Source organism: Brienomyrus brachyistius, chromosome 4, assembly GCF_023856365.1.
Source record: "Brienomyrus brachyistius isolate T26 chromosome 4, BBRACH_0.4, whole genome shotgun sequence".
NCBI classification, from domain to species: domain Eukaryota; kingdom Metazoa; phylum Chordata; class Actinopteri; order Osteoglossiformes; family Mormyridae; genus Brienomyrus; species Brienomyrus brachyistius.
In genome coordinates this window covers 24,503,586-24,526,485 of record NC_064536.1, presented here as the reverse complement: position 1 = coordinate 24,526,485, position 22,900 = coordinate 24,503,586, and the positions used below count along the sequence as shown (strand labels likewise).

The following is a 22,900-nucleotide window of genomic DNA, read 5'->3' as shown; positions in this document are numbered from 1 at the left end:
TTGAGCAGAGCTGAACCAGGACATTAACAGGATGGAACAGGAAGCCTTTATTGTCAGTGTACAGAGAGCAAATACAATATACATACAGAAATATATAAAATGTACATTTACAGGGGAGGGGGAACCCCCCCCCCCCCAATCAGGATTACATTTCATCACATTTCAATCGGAGAGAAAAACAGTCATTCTGCATGTTTGTTCAGTTTCCTGAACCCAGTCACTTATTTTGTCTAACATACGTCACACTTCAGACAGAGTAAAAAGGGTCATACTGGTTAAAAAGCAGAGATTTTACCTTTTTGCCACGGAGAAGCAGCGACATGTGACACTCTGATAAGGTAAAAATGATTCCTCCAGCACACAGTGAGCTATCCCAGCATGCACAGCGACACGGAGGAGTCGTCATAAACCCCAAACCCTGGATAGAGGGGTTCAGTGAATGAGGAGGTGAAGCTGTACAGGAGGGTCAGTCCATCAGAGGAGACTCTGTAGAAGGACAGAGTACCAGCCGCCCAATCCAGATACACTCCTACTCTGCGGGGGTCTGAGGGCTTTATGGGTATGACAGTCTGTTTATTATTGTGATAGACAGAGTAACTGTCAGGAGAGCAGATCAGCATCCATGACTTGTCATTGGCTCCAAGCACACAGTCATCACTCCCTCCTTTCCTGCCGATTCCTTTATAAGTCACTCCTATTTCAGCTCCATCTCCACTCCACTCAGCCTCCCAGTAACAGCGACCAGTCAGACTCTCTCTGCCCAGAACTTGGTACCATATGTCAAATCTCTCTGGATGATCAGGATATGGCTGCTCTGCCCCCGGTGTCACCTTCCTGTTCCCCTCTGACAGAGACAGGAACCTGTTTGCTGTGTTGGGGTCCAGCGTCAGCTGGCAGGAGTCTGTAGGCAAGAGGGAGAGCGATTAATCCCATGACGAAGCCCAGCATCTCCATCATTATCACTGTCACACCTCACACACTCACTAACACAGAACTCGCTCCAATACACACATTTTATTCCCAATATACTCATGTAGCCGCCCGAGTCTGCGACGCTCCGGCTGCCCCCTGCGCTGTGAGACACGCCGCGCTGAGAGACTCGCTGGGGACCCAACTGCACTTTAGCCTGCGGTCTATTATTTTGTACGATACATAAAATATGCAAACGAAGCGGGAATTCAAGTATGTGAAATAACTCAGGAAATGTCGGACGCCCGCGCGACGCAGGCGGGAAGACTCGCCGAAATGCTGCGCGTGCTAAATTAACAGGCTTAATTACAGGTTAATAAACTATAAACTTTCATCAAAAAATAACCCTTAAAACCCGAAAAAGCAAAACGCGTTGTTTTTCGCACTCAGCCTCAGGCTGGTAACTTTGAATAGATATAACACACAGACATGATCGAGAGAATTTACCTGATCCGGGTGTCCAAGATGCAACATTGTGGGCTAAATTATTCCAGAGTAACCTTGTGCGTAATGAGGCATGTATTTTAACTTACTAAAATGTGGGAAATTTCAATAGGCGCTAGTAGTTTATCTTCATACAAAAATGACATCAATGACATCAAGAAAAAGAAATTTCAAGACTGCGTCAGCATTAATACGTCAACTTATGACATATCAGAGTAGCCCAGAATATCCTGAAAACAATAACTGATGTACATCCTGTATGATAAACCTAAAATGAAAGGCATAGAAACATTCTCAAAATGGATAGATTTCAAATGCTTAACCATATAATTGTACTCCAAACATCACTGTTAAAAGTGAGTTTATCTTTACATCATAATACGAACATCCTGTGAACCACTTCGCACACTCACCTCCCTCCAGCAGCGCTAAGCGCAGACTGAGGAGATGCTCTGTGTCACAGCCAATTTGGGGGAAACTATGGGTGCCGACTTAGGACAATACTAACGATTCTCAATAAAGATATACTCAGTGCACAAAAAAGTCTTTTTTCAATTACCAATTAAAACTACCATTTTTAAGAAACTAGTCATCTTTAGACACAAACCTACCCTATTTGTAAAAAGAGAAAAAAGAAACTGACAAATGAAATTAAGTGATTTTCTGCTTTGGTGGATCTTTGGATGTTGTCTAAAATCACACTCTCAGAAATTTACCTGAACGCATGAAAATCCATCTACATACAGGACAAAAAACACACACACACATCACAATAACTGTGTGAATGTATATACACGTACACATACCTGAACAATAAGAACAGTATCTAAATAAATGTAAGTTTTTTCTCCTTTTTAACATCACTCCTCACCCAGTGTCTTGTGCTCTCATTGGCTGTAGCTCATTATCAGCCACAACACTTTCACACCTACAGGATTTGGAGTCGTCAACAAAGTCGAGATATTTACAACTCCAAATACCTGACGGGTGTCTGCAATGCAACAGCGCCTCCGTCAGGTGAAATATCTGAACAGTTATTGAGCTCTGACTTGCCGGCACCAATCGATATGCAATCTGGGGGTCTTGGCAGCAATGTCAAGCAGAAAATTGTGGCTAAAATCATGTAGTGTGAACTTAGCTTAAGGATGTAGATAAAAGGCCTTGATTAGTTGTTACTGTGTGGCACCAAAAAGTTCCTGCTACCCAAACAAAGCGAGGGCAGCCTCCCTGCTTTCAGCATTACAGTACATGCTGACATCTAGGACAGACTGGGCCCTTAAGCCCCCCCCCCGCTTACTTGGTTTGGATCCACTGCTGTAGCTACAGCCCACACTAGGCAGTGAGCAGTAGCCCCAGTGTCAGCCATTCCTGTTCTGACTGACTTCAGGGGGAACAAAGTGCATCAAAGCCCACAGCTACTCTATCTAATCTGACTGCAGTTGTGTGTCACCTACAGACTGGGTCAGACAATGTGTTTAATACATTAATCTGAGCTTTACTGAATATTAGGTCTTTGGCTGCAAATCACTATACGTGGCACTTTTCCACCCCCTAGATCGGCAGGTCGGCAACCTTTTTAAAGCAAAGAGCCATTTTATCCTAAATGTCTGACTCAAGATTTACAAAGAGGGTAGGGAAGGGGGTTTGAGATACGATTTTTAATGCAATATCAGTGTATATGCATTTAACACAAAGACAAAACTTCAAGTACTTACTAAAAATAAAGACTATTTCAGGGGGGAGGGGGGCATCTCAGTTTTAAATCACTCGCACATGTAACCGTGCAAAGGTGACTAATACTACGACATTGTTCAGTTCTGTACCGAAAGTCTTCACCCTCACACCTCCTGTCCTGACCTGCTCGTCCGATCCACCTGTTTGCCACGCCCCCCTAGTTACCTCATGTGAATTCCTGATTGTTCTCAGCTGTTCTGCACTTCCGTCCCTTAGTCATGTGTATTTAGTCTGCATTCAGGTCAGTTTACCCAAGTCCAGTCAATAAAAGTGTTGTGAAGTGTTCTCCGTGTTTATGTGCTAAGCCCACATTAAACTCCGTTTGGGAACTTCTGTCTGCCTGACTCTGATTCCCCGCTCCCGGTTCACTCGCCCTGCGCACAGACGTCACCCCTCCTCTCTTGAGTAAAATTCCTTTGGCTCTGCAGTTGTCTGTCCTTCACTCTGCACTTCACTACTGAAACTGCTGACTGAGCAGCGCAAAATGTCCTCACCACTCCGAACTCAGCAGGATATAATAAGTAAATCAGAGAAAATATACCGGTTTTTATAAAGATTCGGGAAGGAATGGTAACAATTTACTACGGAAAGTATAAGAAAGAATTAGGAATCCCAAAAAGCACGAAAGCGTACATCCAATCTCAGTTACTGAAGAAAACTCCGGAGAGCATATCATTTCACCAGACATAATCTTGTCGAAGAGAATGATGCTGAGGAAGATGTAAATGATGTAGTTAAGACATTACAGAAGTGCGCAATGGACCATCCTCCATAAATATTAAGCCATAAATAATTTATTATCATAATTTGTTAATAAATGAAAATGTGAATGTGTCTGTCATTCTGAGAAGAGCCGGAGCCACGAGGTCAAAGAGCCGCATGTGGATCGTGAGTCGCAGGTTACTGACCCCTGACCTAGACCATGCAGCCTTGACAGAAACTGTTCAACACCTTAGGCCTCCAGCCAGCTGCCTTGAGACTCTACCTACAAGCTCCTTTAATGCTGATGTTTTTTATTGTACAGCATCAGATGAGCTACAAATAGTCAATAGTTCTCTTCAATCTGGCCTTTTTCAAAGGGCCCTGAATACCTGAGATATCAAACATCTTTTAGAAAAATCCAACCTAGATGGCCTATTAGTAAGTAACTATAGACCTATTTCAAACCTGCCTGTTGTAGGAAAGATCACTGAAAAGGCTGTTTTTTAGCAACTTAGTTCTTTCATGGTGCAAAACAAGGACCTTAAATGCTTTTCAGTCTGGATTTCGACCACAGCATAGCACTGACACTACAGGTGTTAAGGTTTTAAATGACATCCATCTCAGCAGTGACGAATCACAAATCTTGTTTTTGATTTGTATTATTGGATCTCAGTGCTCCGTTCAGCATGGTTGACCATAAGATAATATTACATAATAGCATAAGAGTATATTACACCTGGTCCTTAAATCTCTGCACTGGCTTCCTGAGTGATACAGGATTCGTTGTAAAATATTATTCTTGTGTACTAATTGGTCTCAGACATAAATACATTTCTGATTTCCTTGAATATCACGCAGCATGCAGACCCCTGAGGGCATCTGGGAAAGGTTTACTCAGTGTCCCAGAATCAAGACCAAACAGGGTGAAGCGGCTTTTAGTCTCTATGCTCCCTGTCTGTGGAACAAGCTTCCTGAAGACCTGAGCTCTGCTAACACTGTCAGCTCATCATAAATGTGACGCCCGCTCCGTCCGCTCCTAGTGTGTGCCACGCCCCCTAATTACCCACGTGTGATTTCCTGATCGTGCCCAGTCGTGTCTTGTTTCCTGCTGCCTTGTTTCTTGTATTTAAGTTCCTGTTGTGTACTAATCCAGTGTCTGTCATTGATGTTTCCCGATGTCTGTTCTCGCCCTGTGTCCCTGCCTTCGTACCAAGAATAAACCCCGTTTTCCCGTATCCCGCTTGCCTGCCTGCTCCTTCCGCACGATCGCCGCTCTGCTCGCGATCGCTGCCGCCGTTCCCGTGACAGAATGACAGACCAACTCAACAAGGCACAGCAGCAGACCGAGAGCCAACGTCTCGGTCTGCTGCAAGAGGTACACTACTGGCTGAACCAGCCCGACGTCCAGGAGGACCCCGTCGCGCTGCAATTGGCCACTGACAGCTGCGATCTCCTGCTGGCGATGTCCCCATCGGAGGGCGGGCATCGTCTAGGAGAGGTGCGCTCCCACCTCAACCAGCTGGTTCAGCGCCTAACAGCGCGGAGGTTGGGGCTGGACGCACGGTGCGTCCCGGAGGTTGTTCCCCAGCCGTCCGTCCTGTCGGACGTGGAGCAGCCTCCCGCGGACACCGTGACAAAGAGGAGGAAGAAGAAGAAGAAGAAGAAGCACGCGATCGCCCCTGCAATCGTTTTGGGAGCGTGCGCGCTCATCCCCGCTTCTCTCCTAACCGGGGAATTGGAGGACTCCCCGGCTGACCTCGACGTCATCACCGCAGCTAAGCTGCCTGCGCTGGCAGCTTCCCCAGTCCGGGGAGAGCACCCAGCTGCCGCTGAGCTGCTACCGCCCCTCGAGCGGTACTACTTCCGGCCGGAGCGGCTGGCCAACAAGGGGGCCCGCGCGGTGCGGGACGCTATCCCGCGTGTGCCCCGGGCACTTAAAGGGACCACGTCCGTCTTGCCCGCACGGGATCTACCGGTCCCGCCGCCTGCAGCCCCTGCTCAGCCCGAGCAGCCGCCTCCTGTGCCTGCAGCCCCTGCTCAGCCCGAGCAGCCGCCTCCTGTGCCTGCAGCCCCTGCTCAGCCCGAGCAGCCGCCTCCTGTGCCTGCAGCCCCTGCTCAGCCCGAGCAGCCGCCTCCTGTGCCTGCAGCCCCTGCTCAGCCCGAGCAGCCGCCTCCTGTGCCTGCAGCCCCTGCTCAGCCCGAGCAGCCGCCTCCTGTGCCTGCAGCCCCTGCTCAGCCCGAGCAGCCGCCTCCTGTGCCTGCAGCCCCTGCTCAGCCCGAGCAGCCGCCTCCTGTGCCTGCAGCCCCGCTCAGCCCGAGCAGCCGCCGCCATTGCCGGCGGACCCCGCTCAGCCCGAGCAGCCGCCGCCATTGCCGGCGGACCCCGCTCCCGTGCAGCCGCCATTGCCGGCGGACCCCGCTCCCGTGCAGCCGCCTGTGCAGCCGCCTTCGCTGCCTGCACAGCCCCCTTCGCCTGCTGCAGCTCCAGGGCAGGCGCCCCCACTGCAGCCACCTGCTGCAGCTCCAGGGCAGGCGCCCCCACTGCAGCCACCTGCTGCAGCTCCAGGGCAGGCGCCCCCACTGCAGCCACCTGCTGCAGCTCCCGGGCAGGCGCCCCCACTGCAGCCAGCTCCTGTTCCTGACCGCGCTCCTGTTCCTGCAGAGGCGCCCCCTCTGCAGCCGCCTGCTGCAGCTCCCGGGCAGGCGCCCCCACTGCAGCCAGCTCCTGTTCCTGACCGTGCTCCTGTTCCTGCAGAGGCGCCCCCTCTGCAACCGCCTGCTGCAGCTCCCGGGCAGGCGCCCCCACTGCAGCCACCTGCTGCAGCTCCCGGGCAGGCGCCCCCACTGCAGCCAGCTCCTGTTCCTGACCGTGCTCCTGTTCCTGCAGAGGCACCCCCTCTGCAGCCGCCTGCTGCAGCTCCCGGGCAGGCGCCCCCACTGCAGCCACCTGCTGCAGCTCCCGGGCAGGCGCCCCCACTGCAGCCAGCTCCTGTTCCTGACCGTGCTCCTGTTCCTGCAGAGGCGCCCCCTCTGCAGCCGCCTGCTGCAGCTCCCGGGCAGGCGCCCCCTCTGCAGCCGCCTGCTGCAGCTCCCGGGCAGGCGCCCCCTCTGCAGCCGCCTGCTGCAGCTCCCGGGCAGGCGCCCCCACTGCAGCCAGCTCCTGTTCCTGACCGCGCTCCTGTTCCTGACCGCGCTGCAGCAGCTCCCGAGGCGCCCCCTGACCGCGCTGCAGCAGCTCCCGAGGCGCCCCCTGACCGCGCTGCAGCAGCTCCCGAGGCGCCCCCTGACCGCGCTGCAGCAGCTCCCGAGGCGCCCCCTGACCGCGCTGCAGCAGCTCCCGAGGCGCCCCCTCCGCCTGCTGACCCGGTTCCTGTCCCTGGCCCCGCTCCTGTCCCTGGCCCCGCTCCTGTCCCTGGCCCCGCTCCTGTGACTCCTTCACCCTCACCCCGGCGACATCGACCCCGACCGGGGGTTGGTATGTCTGTGTCCCGCAGAGGGAGGGGACACAGACGTCGGACTGGGGTCCCTCCCGCCCTGCCCCCTGGCTCGCCCTCCCTCGCCTGCGCTCTGGCTCGGTTGGCGCCTGCAGGTCCTGGCCCTCCGGGTCGGCTGTCGCCTACGGGTCCCCCTCCGATGCCTCGTCACCCTGCCTCGCTCCCCCCTCCGGTGCCTGGTCGGTCGCCTGCGGGCTCCCCGACGGCGGCTCCTCGGTTGCCTGCGGGGCCCCTACCTCCGGCCCTCCACCGGACGTCGCCGCCTGCTGCGGCTCCCCCTTCCTCCGGACCTTCGCCGTGGGCCCCTCCTGCTCCCTCGTCCCCTTCCCCGGTGCTCCCTCCTGCTTCCTCCCTGGCCCCTCCGCGGGTCCCTCGCCCTGCCTCCTCGGCCCCTCCGAGGTCCCCTCCGGCTCCGGCCTCCCGGCCGCCTGCGGCCCCTCCGGCTGCCTCCCGTCGCCCGCTGGGGCTCCCTCGGGCTCCCCTTCCTTCCTCCTTCTCTCCCTTCTTTCCTGTCCCTGTCCCGCCTGTCTTTGTTCCTCCTCCTGCCTTTGTCCCGCCGTCCTCTGTTCCTGGTCCCTTTGTTCCGCCCCGCTCTGTTCCTGGTTTCCCGTCGTTCCCTCCCGTCACACCCGCTCCTTTTGTTCCGCCTATTCCCTCTGTTTCTCCCTTCCTGGTCTGTCTGTCGGCTTTTCCTGTCTTGTGTAGTGTCCTGTCCTGGCTCCTGCCTCTTTGTCAGTTTTGCCTGTCTGTCTTGTTCCCTGTTCCCCGTTGATTTTTTTTGCCCTTGTCTTTCAGGTTCTGGTTTCCCGGTCTCGTCCCGTCCTTCGCCTCCTCCCGGGCGCGCCCGGTGTAGCGCGCCTTTGGGGGGGGGTTCTGTGACGCCCGCTCCGTCCGCTCCTAGTGTGTGCCACGCCCCCTAATTACCCACGTGTGATTTCCTGATCGTGCCCAGTCGTGTCTTGTTTCCTGCTGCCTTGTTTCTTGTATTTAAGTTCCTGTTGTGTACTAATCCAGTGTCTGTCATTGATGTTTCCCGATGTCTGTTCTCGCCCTGTGTCCCTGCCTTCGTACCAAGAATAAACCCCGTTTTCCCGTATCCCGCTTGCCTGCCTGCTCCTTCCGCACGATCGCCGCTCTGCTCGCGATCGCTGCCGCCGTTCCCGTGACAATAAACAGGGCTTAAGATATTAATGTTTGCTCTATATTTTCAATGCACTAAATAGCAGGAGTTTAGTAAAACGCTGCCTCTACAATGTAACTTCTTTTTAAATAACTATTTATTTGTTTCTTTGTTTTAGGCAATGATAGTGTTTGCAAATCCCACCTCAAGTACCAAGTACCAAAAAACTACCGCAGCTGCTTTGGTACTTTGGGTACAGGAACTTTTAATAATAATAATTGAAACTGCTTATTGATCCCTGCTCAGGGACCCACAGACAGGCTAAGGGTGGGTTTCAACTGGCGACCGTCGGATTACAGGCACACAGGCTTTGCCCACTGAGCCACACGCTGCCCTTTTGGTCATTAGCTGGAAGTCAGTGGAAAAGGTAAAGTACCAAATGTACCATTCCTGGTGTGTGGAAAAGTCCCAGAATGAACTTGCCTTACAATTGGATCCAAAGGCTACTGACATAAACAGCTCATGTAAATGTGAAAGGAGGCAGCAGGAGAGAGAAAGAGAAGCTCCTCTAGCAGAAGAAAACGAAAGACAATAAAACACAATAAAACACAATAAAACACAGTAAAACACAATAAAACACAATAAAACATAATAAAACACACTCCACCTCATACAGGGAGAGAGAAGCGTGTGTGTGAACAGACTCACATTGTAAGAATTCTGCTCTGGTCCTGGGCACTAATGCTGATAGGACGGCGTCTTTGGTAACTAGAAGGAGACAGAGAGAAACAGGGATGTGAGTAAAAGGAATTTACTTGTGGGAGATGGACGTCACTCACTGTGGAGACACCAGCAGTAGGGTATTATCATTATGAGGGACAATAACAGGCAGTTTAACAAGCTACAAATCATTGTAAGTTACTCATAATACAGATTTTTGGATTCTATAAAGCAGAAGAAACATGATTCCTGTGATCTGGGTTTTGCAGCCTGTAGAATGTGGAGCTAAATCATCGGTTTTCACAAAGATTGAGTCTTATTGGAAACAGAAACTGGTCACACAAACATGAGGCTGACTGCACTGCATACTCTCTCTGCATGGTCTATATTTACATGAACAGAGAGGAAAATGTATTTATTTACTAACCTGTGTGATGGATCTCTGCTGTTTTCTTTTCGCAAACAATTTCCAGTTGATCCTTCAGTTCAGAAACCACCTTCCTCATGTTCTCAAAAGAGTGGAATGGATAGACAGAGATTCTGGGTCCAAATCCAGCGTCAGGGACAACAGGAAGACCCTGGCACCTCTATAGACACACAGTCTGATTAAACAGCTTCATCATAACAAATGTGTGTTGTAATGGAATGAGCAGGACCATTAACATCTGACAAATGACAGACTAGTTGAAATACAAATGAGACCATGCATCCATTTGAATACTCTGGTTTTCTTATTGCCAAAGTAGCTGTTCTGTTACCTGGAGGAAATGGATGTGATCCTCTGTGTGTGAAAGCTGCTCCAGCTCAGAGTGTCTCCTATTCAGCTCATCGATCTCCTGCTTCAGTATCTCCATGTCTCTTTCAGCCTGACTCACTGCAGCCTTCTCCTGATCTCTGATCAGTTTTGTCACCTCAGAGCGTCTTCTCTCAATGGAGCGGATCATCTCAGTGAAGATCCTCTTGCTGTCCTTCACTGCTGACTGTGCTGATCTCTGTTGGTGACACAGGGAGCAGAGGACGGTAAATTACTATTGGCCCCTTTTGAGACTCCAGAGAACCTCATTGTACAATAATGATGTGAGCCGACAGGAGGTATAAAAATAGCACAGGGCTGGGGTTTGGAGCGTCACGATGCTGGATGCCTCAGGTACTGAAACCCAGCCAGCACTGATTGGAAATGATCACTCATTAAGCTCATACACTGTCAGCTGCAGGGATTTGGCAGAGACTGGTGGCAGGTTGGGTGTCACCTTTAGGTCTCAGTTTAATTTGTAACTTTATGGTGTTTATTTCCATTGCACAGGTATATGAAAACCTGCTGTTTCTCAAATGAATATAAAAATGGCATTTTTCTAAATAAATAAGATAACTCCTGTAACCCCAGGTTAGTTAAACCCTGTTTGTGAGCAGGAGCCTGGATCGCTTGCAGGAACCACGCCTCCCAGCCCAATGTACCTCGCCTGAATACTGACAGCTGCTTCCTTTTAGTCCTGGTTACTGGTAGAATAAAACCAGGTAAACTGGATGAACTTGCTTTATCGATGTTTTCATCTTCCCAGTTCTCCCTGGTTCTGTGAGGTTCCTCCTGTGACTCTTTGTGTGCCTGATCTCCCAGACCCTCCCACCCAAGTGACTGCTGACCCCGACCCCCATCTAGGTGAGCCTGAGTGTCTCGCCTTCACCGTGTCCCCATGAATGTTCCCCTTTTCCCTCACTCCCCTGGGTAGATTAACCCGCTTTCCGATCTCTGTTAACAACCCCGACTTTGATTCCCATACTGTGATTTGGCTCTTTGACTGCACCCTGTCTGGGTGCCCTGTTCCTGTTCTGTCTCGTGACACTGTTATCTGGCACCTTTGTCCCACCAAACCTCTGACCCAGAATAACCCACAGTGACCTTAGTGTGATTAATCCACACAGCTCTATAAATCTGTTGACTCTGGGGAAGAGTCTTGATTCAAGATTATCACAAGCCAGCTGTTATCTTCTCTTCAGGTTCATACTCACTGTAATTGAGCCCACAGCCTCTCTCAGCTCCTGCAGCTCCTTCTCTCTCATCTGAATTCTCTGCTGAAATTCCTTCTGTGTTTCTCCCATTTGTTTCTACAGACAAGAAACAAGATGACAAAAGATGTTTGTTTCATTAGCAGAGATACAGTTCTTTAACCATCCTGTCCAGGGTGGACCCCAGGTTTATCCCCTATGCTGCCTGAGAAAGGCTTCAGGTGCTCCAGATGACCCTGACCCAGATAAGCGATCAGGAGATGGATGGATGCGAACGGATGGATGGATGGATGGATGGAGGGAGGGATGGATTGACTGTACTGTAGGTAGGATAAATTGGACATAGACCCCTTGACTCACCACCATTGTACTGAGCTGTTATTTTTGCACTTGTGACCCTCCTGTTAGCTGTAACAGTCTGGCTGTTCTCCTCTGACTTCTCTCATTAACAAGGTATTTTCACCCACAGACCCACCACAGGTGTTTATGTTTATTGCAGCATCCTCAGTAAACTCTACACACTGCAGTGTGTTAAAATCCCAGGATGGTGGCTGTTTCTGAGATGCTGGACCCACAGCATTTGGCAGCAACAATCACACCACAACCTCTTAGCTCAGACATCTCAGCCATTCAGATGCTCAGCCAAACAGTAAGTGAACCTCTGAACCCTGTTTGCTTGCTGTATGTATCCAGCTGCAGCCACATGATTCACTGTTTAAAGGAGTTTTCAGTAGGAATTCAATGAGAACATTTTCTACTTAATAAGAATATTTTGCATTTTTACATCATTTTTCTTTTACTTTCCCAAACCAGACTTGATCTTGGTTCCTTCATAGCGGATAAACTCAAATGCATAAAGACACAAGCTATTTTTATTTTAAATAAATTTTACAATTTACATGAAAGTTTCTGGCCTGACCTGTATCTCCGTCCGTCCTGCAGCAGCTGAGACTGTATCATGGCCTCTGTGTTCATCCATCACACACAGCAGACAGATACACTGCTGGTCGGTACGGCAGTAGACCTCCAGGGGTTTGTCATGGTGGGAACAGAGCTTGTCCTGCAGATGTCCAGTGGTATCAGTCAGCCTGTGCTTCTTAAAAGCTGGAGACTCATAGTGAGGCTGGAGGTGAGATTCACAGTAAGAGGCCAGACACACCAGGCAGGACTTCACAGCTTTGTGTTTTCTCCCAGTACAGACATCACACTCCACATCTCCAGGTCCAGCATAATGGTCAGCAGGAGTAGCTGCTTGTAGTCCAGTCTTCTTCAGTTTCTCCACCACTTCAGCCAGTATGGTGTTTCTGCTCAGAACTGGTCTGGGTATGAAGGTCTGTCTGCACTGGGGGCAGCTGTAAACTCCAAGATGATCCTCCTGATCCCAGCAGCTCTTAATGCAGTTCATACAGTAACTGTGTCCACAGGCTGTAGTCACTGGATCCTTCAGTTGATCCAGACAGATTGGACAGCTAAACCGGTTCGGATCTAGTGCTGAACTGGCTTCGGCCATTTTACCACAAACCCTGATAGGTTTCAGTTTTGTTTTCTCTCACAGTCGTCTGTGTGTGAGAGTGGGAGGAACTTCCTGCTTCTCAGGCTGCAGTAGGTGTGGTTTTGGACTGAGGCCAGACTGAGGAGAGCAGACTGGGAAACACTTGAGTTGGAGTTTATGAATAAAATATAATATTATACAAACTACTCAAACAACTGACAGTTATTTAGCTTTTATGTGTATAACTGTTACTGATGTTGTTTTTCCCCCAAACCAGTTATTATCCTACAATATGATATTGCTAAAAGATATATGGGGGCACGACTTGCCGCAGTGCTTAGCACTGGTGCCTCACACCTCTGAGCCCCGGGTTCGAGTCTCTGCCCCAGCTCCATGTGGTGGAGTTTGCATGTTCTCTCCAAATTGCCATGTGGTTTCCTTCAGGTGCTCCCTTTTTGCCCCACAGTCCAAAAACTGTCATGGATCGCCCCGGGGAATCCTTATCGTCATCCCAGCCACTGTTACTGAGATCGTTTTTCCTCAAAAAAGCTATAATCCCACTATTTCATTTTGTGGATGGAAAATAGGTAGAGTGGTATAAGAGAGCAGTACTATTGAGAATAAATTTGTGTGTCAGATTTACTGCAAAAAAAGTAATGGGATTTGATTCTATCATGTGGTATCATGTGTGACATGCAGGTCTGTGCAATTATAGGTTTAGACATAAATTTTATTAAACACTATTAAGTTAAAATCTCACATTTAAGCCAAAAGTTAATGGATCAGCTTCATCCAACCCCAGGGACAAAACGATTAAATACTAGATAAAATATCCAACAAATTCCGATAACCGCTTATCCAGTACAGGGTTATGGGATACAGCCTGAAGCCTGTCACAGGAAGCACAGGGTACAAGGCAGGGACACCCTGGATGGGATGCCTGTCCATTGCAGGGCAAACACTCACTCATAGAACAATTTAGAGACACTAATTCACCAAACTGCATGATCTTGGACAGCGGGAGGAAACCTGAGGAAACCCACAGGAACACGGGGAGAACATGCAAGCTGTACATGCAGAACCAGGAGTGGGAACCACACCCACAAGCTTGGAGGCGTGAAGTGAGAGCAGCTGGTCTGAAGTCCTGAAGGGAGCTGGAGCGCCCTTTCTTTGGAACAGTGTGGAGCCGTCCTCCATTACTGCTTATCCTGTACAGGGGGGTGGGGAGCCTGGAGCCTGTCCCAGGTGGCACAGGGCAGGGGACACAATAGATAGGATACTAGTTTATAGCAGAGCACACACTCACACACAATAATATACTGAGGACAGCTTAGAGATCACAATTGGCTGATCACATGTTTTCAGTCTCTGAAGGACGAGGAGAAAACTCATGTTGGAGCAACATGCAAACTTCACACACAGAGTGTCTAAGGTCTGGGGGCAAGCGCAGAACCAGAGGATTCACCCTGAAAGCCCACACATGAAATATACAGTGATCCCCCGCTCTATCGTGATTCAGCTATCGCGCCCTCGCTATATCGTGGATTATTCCTTGACACGTCCCAGTTCTCTGCGTATGACGTACCTTGCTTGTGGTCCGATTATTTTAGTTTTGTTTTAAGCCCTACGATGGCTCCCAAGCGTCCGGCATCTTGTAAGCCTTCTGGTAGTAGTGAGCCTAAGTGCCAGAGGAAGACCTTGATCATTCAGGAGAAGGTAAAACTTACACATGTTGAAATTGTGTGGGAGAGGTATTTTAAGGCTTAAACTATATGAAAAAAATGTTTATTTATACAGTCTTTCTATATCGCGGATTTTCACCTCTGGCTGATGAGTGTGGAATGCATCTTCCGTGATAGGCGGGGTGTCACGCGACGCCATAATACGTTCGCGATCGCAGGGCGAGCGGGTGGGCAGGCGGGTGGGCAGGCGAGCGAGCAGGAACAGGTAGGCAGGCAAAAAGACGAGGAAACGGGGTTTATTCTCAGGACAAGGTCCAGGAAACATCAAACGCTGACTGACATCAATGACAGACAATGGACTCAGGTAAGACACGGACTGAAATACACAGGACTGAGCAAATTAACTAGACACAGCTGGGTACAATCGGGAGAAAACACGTGGGTAATCAGGGGGCGTGGCACACAGGAGGAGCGGACAAGCCGGGCATGACACGGGGGATCACTATATTGTATATTTTACTATTTTGTAAAACTTTATATAGTGCATAGATGTGGATTGTCAGCTATTTTTAACGACTGTCAATAGATGTTTTTGCAGTATTTAATTAATTTAAAATTAAGTTATTTCAACTGATTTAATAAAAATACTTGGAACAATTTAACCTTGAACAGTTTGGGAAATGAATGAGGTCTCAGAACCGAATTAGTTGAATTGCTCACTGTCTGAACTACAGATTACAGGTTTTTTGGGATTTCGGAAAGTGATGGCGAGCTGGTCCTGAGATCTCTGAGCACACAGCCTCTGCTTTGCTTTGGCACTGGAGCCCTGCACATCGTCTCAGCCTTGGATTGGAGCAGAAAATCGGCCACCCTCTCTTCAACACAGGATTCAGATAAGCTGGACCTGCTCATTATGGGTCATATAAAGTACCTGGGTAGAGGACAATTTGCACCACACATACTTTCTATTCTTTTGTGGAGTAGCTTTTCTTATTTATTGTACCGGTCATTTCAGTTGTCATTAAAGGTACTAATAATATGATTTATATTCTTATTATAATAAACTTGTTTAACTCCATATACCTTTGTTCTTGCCCCCCCCATCGGGACATAGAGTAGTGTGTTAGAGTCATGTGATTATCTTTGTTTCCTTTCCCTTCAATACTGGCACACTTGTATCTCTAACACCATCTGACTTGATCCCTACTCTAGCAGTAGGGTTACATTAATTTTACCAAGAAAGCCGTATATGGAGTTAAGAATTTCGTATGTGGTCACAGCAGCAGAGTATCTCCATCATAAAAAGTGAAATGAAGGAAATTCCTTATATACCTTAAAACTATAGGCCTAGGGACATCCCCTTCCATTCTATTGCAGGGTTTGGTCAGGCTTTCATCCCATGGGGCCTGCATGATCCCCCACATCCAGCCTCCTACACTTTTAACAGCATGTTTTACAGCTCCAGTCATCTCAACGCCCTGAGATCATGCACCACACCACACACTAGGCACGCCATAAGATGCAATATTGCTCTCAAATGAATGATTAACGCGTGATTGAGGAAGCTTCTCTTTCTTGGCAAGGTCGCAGGCACAGGCAAACAACCTCTGTACCAGTAGCTTAAGCACAGCACAAGGACAGTATGTTCAGACCTTGATCTTGGTGCCGAAGACCTAAAACACAAGTGAATCACACTAAGCACCCATCCAGGCTGCCCCACACTTAGTTCCCTCAAAAATCTTTCCACACCACAATGCCCCATGGTCATGGCACCCCCCAAAAGCATACAGAGAAGCAGTGTATACATTCAGTCTCTTCCCTGTTCCAAGATGACACTCTTAGGTCAATACAACAATTCAGCAGCCTGGGCTGCCCATTGGGAGGGGACTTTAGCTCCCTCCACCAGGTGGCCATACAGTATGGCCAGGCTACCATCCTCCAACCGGAGCGAGCACCAGTCCACAAACAACACGTCTCCACCCTCCATAGGGTCTTCACCCTTGGCTTGCTGGGGACCTCAATCATCTGCAGACAATCACGTAGCTCCCCCTCCTGGTCTGTGGACCCCACCTCAGCCCCATGTATGTACCAAGCCGATCCTAATTTTCACTGCAGTCTCCAAGGCAAATGAGGGCCCTTAAGAGGAGCCAGCCAAGTGTCCATCTTCAGAAGAAAGAGACAGGGACACGCTCTTCAGACGAGTCGCCCAGAACTAGATCCCTTTTCGTCTCTTGGCTCTGCTGTTTTTCAGGTACCAAACCAATCTGGACTGGCTAATTTCAGTGTTTCCTAACACAGGCGCACATACTATGTACTATGCCTTTTGTATTTGCCTTGCCCAAGATTTATAAGACCACCAAATCTCAATTGGAAATGTGATTTCATATTCATGTTTACAGCTGTTGTTTAGGTAGAAAACCCAAAACACAACCTGGTACAAACTCAATAATCATGAGCCCAGAGTCCATTCAGCCATAGCCAGCAGTAGTAAGAAAGCTGGATGGAAGAAAGGCTCAGATCCTAGTGGGTTATAAGAACAGCTTATTGCAGGGGTGGCCAGACTTATCTACAAAGGGTCAGTGTGTATGCAGGGTTTTGGGGAAAACCTTAGGTCAGCTGTTCAAACCCAGGTGTGAAGACTCTTCAGCCAATCAGTCCTCTAATTTGTGATCCAATTGGGGAGTTATAGGAAAAACATACATACACAGTGGCCATTTATGGATAAGACTGGCCACCCCTGCCTCAATGCCAGGAAGATACACTTGGCGCCACAACCAGGTACTGAAGTGCTTGGCCTCAACACTACAGCACAAGAGAGTGCCAACCAGTGCCATCCCCCCAAATGCCCAGACCACCTTCCCACAACTAACATCCTTCATCCAGGAAGGGGAGAAACAGCAGACTAAAGCTTCACCTCCTGACTCATTCCTGCTGGATACAGCCAGGGATTGGGAATTGTGTGTTGACCTAAATCAGCTGAAAGTAGCAGTCATTGGCTGTGGCTGAAGTGAAAGGAGTCAGTATGGGCTGCCAAATGACCACATAGGCAGCATGCGACACACACCCAGATCTGATCAGCCTGTGGTTGGTCTGCCTCAGCTGACAGTGTCTTGTGATAAAAGGACGAAAAATCCAATGAGTCCGGGCTACACAAGTGAGGATGTGTCATATTGGTGGAAGCATCACTGCATGGACATCATCAAGTCATCCCATCACAGAAGACATCTCCAAACCCACTCAAAGCAAGTGCTGTGCTGAATTGTCAGTGACTGTAACACCTAGTCCTATTCAGCAAACAAAAAAGTGCTTCTTAACGGAGGTGTATCTGCCGTGTACTATGCATTCACATTTGCCTGGCCCATGATGAATAAGACCCCCAGATTTCACATGGAAGTTTGACTTCTTATTCAAATCAATGTGTACAATAGCTCACCATGCCATGCTGTCAGATTACTGTCCCAAAAGAAAATCACATTAAGCTTGGGCAATTTCACCACTAACATTACAGTGATATTTGTGAAATTAAATAAATAAATGTGTTTTAACTTAAACTTTTTATTCATACATTATTTTGTATTTTCAAAATGTCTTCATTATAAACTGTGCAGCATGTGCTGTGCAGCTTTTTCCGCCCTGAACTCTATAGAAGCTGTGAATGAAAAACTTCAGCCACGTTTTAAGACGCTGCTAATTAGAACCCAAAAGAATTCGAAGCTGCGAATAAGTAGCCAACTTCAGCCTCGTGGATGATCTGCACATGGCAACTCGTGTTCATGCTACATTTGGCTGTGGATGTAGATGGTCATGTCAGGTGCTCCGTACAGTACAAGAGTGATACTCAATCAGACCAGGAGAGGGCAGATGCATTGCAACAAACAGATATACAAGCAGTATAGTGAAATAGATAAGCTTTTATGAACATTTTTAAAGTTATTAGTTTAGGCTTGCACAGTATTATGGTAATAAGGTAATTCCACGGTATTTTGAAATCCTTACAATGAAATTTCCCTCCTCATCCAGCTGCTCACCACAACTGCTACACCAACAGCAGCTGTTCTTCCTTTACTCTTTCATCATTGATCGCTGACCTGTGAAAGTCGGTGCTGCCACCTACTGGAAATATCTAATCAATTTCCTTGCACGTCTGCAGTTTACACTAGACATAATAATCTCAGCGACACGCACACTGTCTGCAGCCGTCCGCAGCCAACCTGTAATGACAAAATTTAGGCCACTTTGCCTCATTCACAACCGAAAGTGGAAAAGTGAAGCATGAATTCGCAAGTCAAGTCATCCTTATCTCATGAAATGAGAAACGCACAGAACTCAATCACCAACAAAACACATGGATAAAATTCACAAATTATCATGTTAGTTCAGCTTCTCTGGCAAATGCACAGCTGCACACGGGCAGCAGCAATCCTGTCCCTGATGTGGCCAATAGATATCAGGCTGCTGCTCTGATACTGTTTGAGCAATATTATTATTATCTTTGCCTTAAATTAGGATAAAGTGTTTTATCACTTATTACCTTATTAAACCCATTCTACATGGTATCAGCTTTCCTGCTGTGCACCCTGCAATGCACTGAGACCCCATCAGACAAAGGAACCTCTGCCGTTGCATGACGTTCCAGACCTTCCCTGGTGCATAACAGCAGCGGACATATTCGAGTGGAGGGGAAGAATGTATTTGGTTCTCATTGACTCCTATTCTGGCTGGTATGAGCTGGATTACCTCCATGACATGACAAGCCGCACAGTTATTGCGAAACTGAAGAGGCACTTTGCCACCCATGGGGTTCCCTCCACCCTGATGGCGGACAACACTAGCCAGTTTGTTTGCAAGGACTTATTTGACTTCACCCACTCATGGGACTTCAAACATATCCATAGCAGTGCCCACTATCCTCAATCCAATGGTTTAGCAGAACGGGCAGTTTGATCCGCGAAACATCTGCTGGAGAAATGGCACCGTGAGAGGACGGACATTCAGGCCGCTCTTCTGCAAACGCGCAATCTGCCCCGGGGTATGACCCTGTGGGTATGACCCTGTGGGTGTGACCGGTTATCAGTAATGCGCAGCCCTGCACCTCAGCCTAACAGTTATATTGTGGCCTCGCGTGGTACTGCCTGTCAGAAACAGGCGACAACTCCTCCAGGTTCCGGAACCTGCTCCCGTGGAGGAGGACGACACACTGCCAACTCCTTCCCAAGGCACATCTGCTGCTGCTGCTCCTGTTGCTGAACCTGAACGTCCATCATCTACCCCTTCAGCACATACACCTGTGTGCCCAGCAGGTCCAGTGAACAGCCAGCCTTATGTCACCCGGTCAGGGAGAATTAGTCATCCCAACCAACGCAATCAGGACTACATAGTATCATAAGTTAACATATTAAACCTCCATCCATCCATTTTCCAAACTGCTTATCCTACTGGTTCTCGGGGATCCGGAGCCTATCCCGGAAGCAATGGGCACGAGGCAGGGAACAACACAGGATGGGAGGCCAGCCAATCGCAGGGCACATTCACACACCATTCACTCACACATGCACTCCAACGGGCAATTTTAGCAAGTCCAATTAACCTCAGCATGTCTTTGGACTGTGGGGGGGAAACCGGAGTACCCGGAGGAAACCCCACGACGACATGGGGAGAACATGCAAACTCCACACACATCTACTGTAACTGTATGTTACACCTGATGCCACATGACAGCTTCAAATCCCATCAGCTTTTTGATGTAAATAAGCTTCATCTGGGGAAGAAAGCAAACAAAAAACTAACAAAAGGTTTAAATGGACAGAGATTCATTCTAAGTATAACTGCTCTCTCCTACCAGTCTGCCTTCTTCAAAATTTCTCTTTCCATATATTTTCTATACTGTGTCCTATACAGAGTTGTGGGAGACTGGAGTCTATTGTAGAAGCTGCCCAGGATGGGGTGTTGACCCATTGCAGATCACACTAACACTCACAGTCACACTGACACTCAGACTCACAGTCACACACTGACACACACCTATGGACGAGCTGGTAACTCCAATTAACCTCAATATGTTTTCTGTTGTGAATGTCAGAAGAGAGACACTGACGCAGATCAGCTTCAGGTACAGGTAAGTGGGGAGCAAAGCCAAAGACCGTGGCCAGTAATCTGGGTGAGGGTCGGGCGATTGGCGTCGGTACTGAGAGGGACAGACAGAATCTAGGAGGCGAAGCAGGAGTCGAAACACAGGGAACCGGACACAGGAAAAACTGCTCGACCTCAGGGCACATCATGAAGATCTCGCATAGATCAGCAAGCCAGGTCACCAAAAATAGAGTACAGATCAAGAGAGAACTTGAAACAGCTGGGAGAGGTATGTCTTAAACTGGAGCTACCAGCAAGATGATAAAATGGGGCGATAGGGCTCTTCACCTCAGGCAAGTCCAATCGGTCAGAATCCCCGGGGAGCGTGGCTGGGATGACGATAAGGATTCCCCGGGGCGATCCATGACAGTTTTTGGACTGTGGGGCAAAACGGGAGCACCTGAAGGAAACCACACGGCAATTTGGGGAGAACATGCAAACTCCACCACATGGAGCTGGGGCAGAGACTCGAACCCGGGGCTCAGAGGTGTGAGGCACCAGTGCTAAGCACTGCGGCAACTCGTCCCCCCATATATCTTTTAGCAATATCATATTGTAGGATAATAACTGGTTTGGGGAAAAAACAATATCAGTAACAGTTATACCTATAAAAGCTAAATAAATGTCAGCTGTGTGTGTAGTTTGTATAATGTAATGTTTTATTCATAAAGTCCAACTCCAGTGTTTGTCCAGTCTGACCTCAGTCCAAAACCACACCTACTGTACTGCAGCCTGAGAAGCAGGGTAAAAAACAGGGAAATAAAATGAAAATGAATTCAATCAGTGTTTTTTGGAAAATGACAGAAGCCAGTGTTGCAATGGAACTGAACCTTTTCAGCTGTAAACTCTGTCTGGATCTACTGAAGGATCCAGTGACTATTCCCTATGGACACAGTTACTGTATGAGCTGCACTAAGAGCTGCATTAAGTCGTTTCTTTCTCTCAGATCTGACCCCTTATTTTCTGCGCATTTTGTAGAGCTGATAGAATAGTGATATGCTGCCATTCGACACACTTTTTTAGATTTATCTGTATCATCATTCCGCAAAGTACAAGAACTCAGACATAAAATGCACATTGGCATTTAAAACAAAAGTAAAAAATAGTTTAAAAGTGCAAGAAACAGCAGTACAATATATAGATGTGTGATTAATAATTTATTAGAAAATGTGCATCTATACTTTTTATTTGTGATTAAAAAAATGATAGGGGGGAACTGGGGTAATTTGTATGCTTTTGAAATGTCTGTGTTTGTGTCACCAGAGGGATAAATATCCCTGTTTGCATGTGTGTCGCTGTCTGTAAGTATATCACAGATGTGAGAAATGCTTGTGCATATAGGCTGTAAACCCTCATGCTCATGCATTTCAGTCTCTGTAAGTGTTACATTCCGGCTGCTGTCAGACGCAGCATAAACGGACTCAGACCCGGGATGCTGGATTGTCAGGGGTGATTTATTAACAAAGAGCACAAACAGGAGAGAACAGAACAGAAAAGGAGAATGAAACACTGATGCAGAGCCGAAGCCGGCGTGGTGGCTGCCACAGGATCGATTCCTCCCCCCTTAGCCGGGGTCCCACCTTATACACCCACCCCCAGGGGAACAAGTGCACCACGTCTAAATTAGACAGGGGGGAGAGAAACAAACAAGCGTAAGTGTATTGTGGGACAGAGCAGAATTGTTTGTTTTACTCATTTCTCAGTTTATGGGTGTTTGCCTGTGAATAATTTATATATTTGCAAACTGCGGCCTGGTTCTTCTCTGATTCTCATTAATGAAGGGCTTCTTCCTTGCTTTATGGGACTTCAGTCCTGCTTCTAGTAGCCTGATACGAACTGTCCTAGCAGTGCACTTCACACCTGCACTTAATGTTTCCCATTCCTTTTGAAGGTCACTTGATGTCATCCTATGATACATGGTGTATCAGGAGGAGGAAACGAGGTGGGTGCCCAATTAAGTTCAGGAGGTGAGTATCCAATAGGAGAGGGCGCACGGACTATAAGGGTTACCCCGGCACAGATGCTCTATGCTCCTTTTCGGCAGTCAGTTCAATTGCTGGATTCCCTGTTTGTCCACAGACTAGTGGGCGGGACATCTTACACCAGTGTGTTTAGCCCCTGGATGGTGAATGTTACAAGCTGTGATAGGACGCCTGACGCTGGGATTAATACGGCTGGATTTCTCCTGCGGTGTGAGTTAAACGTTTTGCCTGGTTTGTATGTGGGCAGATAGCGTTACATTATAATTAATTAGCCCTTACCTTATTGTCTTATTATCACAGGGTCTCGTGTGCAGTGGCGCGGTGGTGACTGCGGCTGCATCTTGCGTGGAACCACTGCTGCTCTGCCTAGCGGTGGCTGTTTCGTCAGCGGGTCCTTAGCTGGGGGGGACTGTTTGGCTGGGGGGGTG

At 48.5% G+C, this 22,900-nt stretch overlaps 1 protein-coding gene across 1 annotated transcript; it reads right to left on the bottom strand.

Annotated features, from left to right (window-relative positions):
- Positions 1-23: 23 nt before the first annotated feature.
- On the bottom strand, positions 24-12,739 carry LOC125740157 (tripartite motif-containing protein 16-like). Its single transcript, XM_049011005.1, has 6 exons — positions 12,107-12,739; positions 11,191-11,286; positions 9,942-10,175; positions 9,611-9,770; positions 9,172-9,231; positions 24-901 (listed from the first exon to the last, which is right to left on the bottom strand). The coding sequence occupies exons 1-6, from the start codon at positions 12,695-12,697 to the stop codon at positions 369-371; spliced, it is 1,674 nt and encodes a 557-aa protein (XP_048866962.1). The 5' UTR covers positions 12,698-12,739; the 3' UTR covers positions 24-368.
- Positions 12,740-22,900: the final 10,161 nt, after the last annotated feature.

Coding starts and splice junctions, on each gene's coding strand:
- LOC125740157 (XM_049011005.1), bottom strand. CDS start 12,697: ATGGCCGAAGCCAGTTCAGCACTAGATCCGAACCGGTTTAGCTGTCCA. Junction 10,176..11,190: donor AGGCTGTGGGCTCAATTACA/GTGAGTATGAAC, acceptor TGTCACCAACAG/AGATCAGCACAGTCAGCAGT. Junction 9,232..9,610: donor AGCAGAGATCCATCACACAG/GTTAGTAAATAA, acceptor GTCTCCTTCTAG/TTACCAAAGACGCCGTCCTA.